At 44.1% G+C, this 5976-nt stretch overlaps 1 protein-coding gene across 1 annotated transcript in view; it reads left to right on the forward strand.

The window, feature by feature from the left end:
* Nucleotides 1-5976, forward strand: part of Rnf175 (ring finger protein 175) — a 30254-nt gene that overhangs the window by 9389 nt on the left and 14889 nt on the right. The window contains 2 exon segments of the mRNA XM_021196929.1: nt 1690-1810; nt 1813-1837. Coding sequence (XP_021052588.1) covers nt 1690-1810; nt 1813-1837 — 146 coding nt within the window.

The following is a 5976-nucleotide window of genomic DNA, read 5'->3' on the forward strand; positions in this document are numbered from 1 at the left end:
ACAAGCAAAACATTCATGCAGTGCGCACACACATATACAAGCAAAACATTCATGCAGTGCGCACACACATATACAAGCAAAACATTCATGCAGTGTACACACACATATACAAGCAAAACATTCATGCAGTGTACACACACATACACAAGCAAAACATTCATGCAAAAGGATAACATAAATCTTCAAATGGTTTTTTTAAATAAACAGACTCAGGCTTTTCTTTGTCATAAATTTCATTTTTACAGGGGAAATGTAAAAGATGAGTATATTCTTAGAAAGATGAAGACTACAAAAAAACAATAAATGAAAACAGATGATGGGATTTTGAGAAATGCCTGTCTCCTTTGATATCAGAAGTAATGAACCTTATCTTCAGTCACCATGATGAGAACTAACATCTCTGTGTGTATCTTGAGTCTTGGTTATCTTGCAAGTGATCTCAGGCCCTTATGAAAACTGTACTGTTTTCTAAAGTAAGGCTCATTTCTTCTTCCTCCTCTTCCTCTCCCTCCTCCTCCTCCTCTTCCTCCTGGGGTTCTTGTCCCCTTCAGGGCCTGAAATCCTTTCCCCCACTCTTCCATAAGAGTCCCCAAGCTCCATCCACTGTGTGGCTGTGGGTGTCTGCATCTGTCTGAGTCAGCTGGTGGGACAGCTGTCCTTTCAGACGACAGCCATGCTAGACTCCTCGCTGGCTGTCCTTTGTAACCATTCTAAGTAGATAAAAGGTTGATGCTGGAAAATGTAAAAGACCAAAGGTCTTTCATTTCTAAGTCTGCTTTCTACACCCAGCCCAACTTGAGACCCATCCTATGGGAGATTATTAATGATAGTCTGTTATGTGTGCAGAGAGGAGACATGGCTGTCCTCTGAGAGACTCCATCCATCAGCCCATCAGCTCAGTCTGTCCCGACCCTCAGTAGTGTGGGTTGGGCCCAGTCAGATTAAATGTACCTCCTGGAGGCCACTTGGACTCTGGTCAGTGGTACAGACGCAGAGAACAAGGAAAGAGTGAGGTCCCTACCCTGTGCTTTCTGGGAAGGGCACACGTAGCTGAAGAGAAGGAGGAAGGGGAACAGGACAGGACATAACAGGGGCACGAGAGCTGAGTGGTAGAACTCACTGGTACCCAGGTAGACACCCCAGAGGCTGCTGGTTCACTGACTGACGATTCTCCAAGGCCTTTCACAGGGGCATGTGTTAGTAACAGCAGCCCCTGGGCTCCGTGCAACACAGTGTGAGTTTCAGAGTGCTTTCTTCTCTAGGTTGTGTTTGAACTCTGTGTCACCCTGCAGGAGAGGGAGACAGCCCAGGCATCGATGCTCCCAGCTTCACAATTATAGTGATGCTTGTCTGTCCAATGCCCTTCACTATTGAGGCCCTACGTGGCTTCCTCTGAAGCAGTCAGATGTAAGGACCAGGCTCAGGCGTTCTGAATTATCCCCATGTGATCTTTCAGATAACTACCAATTCTCTTATCTGTAGAATTAACTCACAGCTGGTAGGTCAGCTTTTGTTCTGGAATAGGCATGATGGTGAGGTTGCTTTCCACCAGAGTGAGTGTGTATGAAGCATTTAGTGAGTGATGGAGGCCCCAGGGCCGAGGTCTATCTAAATCAGCAGCATACAGCAAAGTGGGGCGCCATTCGAGGTCCCCATCACTGAAGGAGACTGTGTTTATTTCTCTGATAGCTGGTGACCTTGCTGCAGATGTGGGTTGACCCTTTGTACTTGACAACAAAGCTCTACTGGTGGTGGTTTCTGTCTATGTGGGGAACGTTCTCCGTTGTTACAAGTTACATCCTCTTCAGAGCTTACCGCACTCAGGGCAAACACCAAGGTGTGTATTCCAGTCGCTCCTCGTGGTCATGTTTAGTCCACCTTTAATTTCGGCTGAAGTTTTTATTGGGTTGGTCTTGGGTTTTGTTCATTTGTTATTGTTCTTGTTTTATTTTTAAAATAAGAATTCACAATGTATGCCCCCAAACTCACAATCCTCCTGCCTCAGCCTCTCCCAAAGCTGGAATTAATATTTGTATCTTCCCTAGTATTTTAAATGATAGAACCAAATACCTGCACGGGTAAGTGAACCTGAAAATATTTTATAGGCCTGCACTAGCACGCCTGGCTTTATCTCTTTCTTGTAAACATTAAGGAGTATATTGAATTGCCCTCATTCGTAGAGCATATACAGGTTTCTAGACATCCCCTAATCCATTTATTTATTTATTTATTTGTTTGTTTGTTTATTTATTTATTTATTTATTTATTTTACCTTTGCAGTAAAAGCATCTAGACCCTGGCTATCACAGCATCGAGTCCCCTATGCAATGGGGACTGACTTGTCTTCGGTAGAGTTCATAGCTGCAGACTTCAGTTGGCAGAGGCAGGAAAAAAAGGAAGTGAAACTGATTCTTTAAATCTCTAGAGCACTGTTTGCATGATTATTTTTAGCTCAGTGTTTTGTCTTATTCTCCTGCAAGTTGTGTCGAAAGCACTTTAAAGCCGGCAAGGACTGAAGGTTTAGGATCTGACCTGACCGTACCTAACACATCAGAAAAATACGGAAGCGTGTCTAACAAGTGGGGTTTTAACATCGAGGGGCGGCCACCATCCTCTTGGGGTTTACACAATTCCCAGGGATCCTCCAGGCTTATATGCCCACAGATGTTCAGTTTCTCCCTTGATCTGTGAGTGGGGTGCAAGTTGCAAGTCCTCACTGAGCAGCCACTGCAGTAAGGAGAGGAGAAAGTGTGTGGTGTGCATTGCTTGTGAGACAGTGGGGAAAATTTACCCTGTTGGAGAAAACAAAACCATAGGCTTCAGAGAAATATATTCATGATATTTCTGTGTGGATTTGTTCCACCCGTTAAATACTAAGAAAGATAAAACAGGAAGTTTTTTTTTAAGCTTGGAAAAGGGGACATATACAGTGAGAAATGTTTAAATAAACATGATGGCAACTATGACATTTTCTTTTGAGGAAGATCATGAGTTTTTTAGGCCAGCCTGGGGTACATAGTGAGTTTCAGATAAGCCTGTCTCAAAAAAAAAAAAATCAGTTACATGACTGCAGGTTTGCTGATAGTTAATTGCCAATTTGGAAGCCCTTGGGAGCAATGTCAGGAGACTATTTAGACAAGCCAGAGGTCTTAGAAAGCTTTTTAAAGTCAGTAAAAAGTGAAAACAAGGCCACCTCTTTCCTGACTACCAAATGCTATTTAAGATTTCTCAAAGTGTTTTGAGTTGCAGAACCCAAATGTACTTGGGTTCATGCCCCGAATACAATCAGAGCAAGAAGTTCCCTGGCAATGAGAGCATTTTACTTTCTCACTGTATAATGAATCCCCCTAGCTCAGTGCAGGCTCCTAAGCAAATCAACTCACCCAGTGCAGACACTTCACTACAGGAATTACCCAAATTTTCTCTGCTAGCCTTTGTGGCCCGTATAGCTCAGGTGTCCGGGACACCAGGCCACAACAACCCCTTTCAAATTCCACCTGCACCGGACTCCATATACCTCAAGTGCTGCCCAAAGTCAAGGTTCCCACCATGTTCTGAAGCAGAGTTTCTTAAATGTTTTCACCCCAAAACTTCTTACATGACCTCCAGATATATGGGTATGTAAAATACATGTGTGAATCCAGCATTTACAAATGATAAACCACAAAGTTTACCTTAAAGCAATTATTTGTTGTACTTTTGCTCTTTACTAAAGATGAACAGCTGTGCATGCTGAAATGGATTTGGTTTTAACACAGCACACTGCACAATGGTATTAATTGGATATTTACATGCTGAGAAATGATGGTGGGGTAATATTTTCATATGGAGGCTGTTCTGAGGCAGGAACACAGTCTCTTACCTGAAGTAAATTCAAGCAGCCCAGAAGCTCCGGGTTCTGCTGTTCCTGGAAGTATGTGCAGCCCGATAAGTAGGGAGATGAGCATAGGTATAATTTATTTGTGACACACTGATGCAGTACGTTGGGGACTTAGTGTGCACAGTCCTTTAAACATGAATGCATTGTATAGATGATATGTATATGTATAACATATATATTCACACATGTGCATACCTTTCAGGTCAGTGTTAGGAACCAGCCCCATCACTGTCTCTTTACAAATGAGGCAGTCATAGAAGAACTGCAAAGAAAGTTCACGAAGGCCTGTGGTGCCAAGCCGTGGATGAGAGTCTGCAAAGTTCTGCTTCCAATGGCATGTCACGTGGCATAGAGTGGCCTTGCAGTTCAAGATGCTGTTAGCCAGGAACAGCTCCTATGTAGGCCTGGGCCTAGGAAAGTTCCTGATTATGTGTGGAGTCCAAGGAACCTATTGTATGTTGCTATCTGGGACTGGGACTGGGCCCAGAGGAGCCTTTCAGTCCTTGTTCACATTCCTAACAGCGTTAGTTTCGCAACATAAACCTCCACTTTGAACGAGTTGCTTTTGCAATGATGTAAACTGCTCATCACAGGCAGAGTAACTGATAGCTCAAGTACCTCTCAGCAGAAAGACCTTATCACCTTCTCTGGCCTTCTTCAGAGACACCATAGTCTCCTGGGGTACTGGCTGGTTTTGTGTGTCACCTTGACACAAGCTGGAGTTATCACAGAGAAAGGAGCCTCCCTGGAGGAAAGGCCTCCATGAGAACCAATTCAGATGTAAGGCATTTTCTCAATTAGTGATCAAGTGGAGAGGGCCCATTGTGGGTGGTGCCAACCCCAGGCTGGTAGTCTTGGGTTCTATAAGAAAGCAAGCTGAGGGGGCTGATGAGATGGCTCAGCAGGTAAGAACACTGACTGTTCTACCCAAGGTCCTGAGTTCAAGTCCCAGCAACCACATGGTGGCTCACAACCACCTGTAATGAGAGTTGAAGTCCTCTTCTGGTACATCTGAAGTCAGCTACAGTATACTTACATATAATAATAAATAAATCAATAAAAAACAAAAGGAAGAAAGCTGAGCAAGCCAGTAAGGAACATCCCTCCATGGCCTCCATCAGCTCCTGCTTCCTGACCTGCTTGAGTCCCAGTCCTGACTTCCTTTGGTGATGAACAGCAATGTGGAAGTGTAAGTTGAATAAACCCTTTCCTCCCCAACTTGCTTCTTGGTCATGGTGTTTTGTGCAGGAATAGAAACCCTGACTAAGACACCTGGGAATGCAAGTCATTGTGTGCAACAGTGCCAGTGTCTGCTCCATAGACTCTACCATTGCCTGCCCCTCTGTGGACATAAGTGCACCTGGGTAGGAGGTGCCAGGACATGTGGCTCTTGTGTGTCTCTTTCTTGAATGTGGAAAGGCATTCATCATTTTAAAAAATTATGTAAACAACTCAGTTCTCGGGCTAGCCCACAAGCCATATTCAAACCATATGGATTCAAATAGTCCGTTCTAATTGGAACTCAGTGAGGTAAACCATCTTGCTGGGCATGCACTGGCATGCACTGGCATGCACTGGCAGGCATTGGCATGCATTGACATGCATTGGCCTGCTCAGCACTTTCCTTCTAAACAATAAAGAAAGAACACATCTTTTTACATTGTAATGAAAGCATGATTTAATAACATCAGGAATTTTAATCAAGTACATGATACATTACCTCCAACAGGAAGCAAACTGGGGACAGTGATAGGGTTGCCACAAGCAGAGAATTCAAAACTACAGAGGGAAACTGAGGAACGCAGGGTAATTCCCACCCTTCAGAAGCTAAGGCAAGAGGACATTGAGTTTGTGACTAGCCTGACTGCATACTGAGGCTCTGCCTTAATAGAACTGTCTTAGTCAGGGTTACTATTCCTGCACAAACATCATGACCAAGAAGCAAGTTGGGGAGGAAAGAGTTTATTCACCTTACATTTCCAGATTGCTGTTCATCACTAAACAAAGTCAGGACTGAAACTCAAGCACGCCAGAAAGCAGGAGCTGAGGCAGAGGCCATGGAGGGATGTTCTTTACTGGCTTGCTTCCCCTGGCTT

The sequence above is a fragment of the Mus pahari genome, chromosome 4 (assembly GCF_900095145.1).
Source record: "Mus pahari chromosome 4, PAHARI_EIJ_v1.1, whole genome shotgun sequence".
In the NCBI taxonomy this organism is placed as follows: domain Eukaryota; kingdom Metazoa; phylum Chordata; class Mammalia; order Rodentia; family Muridae; genus Mus; species Mus pahari.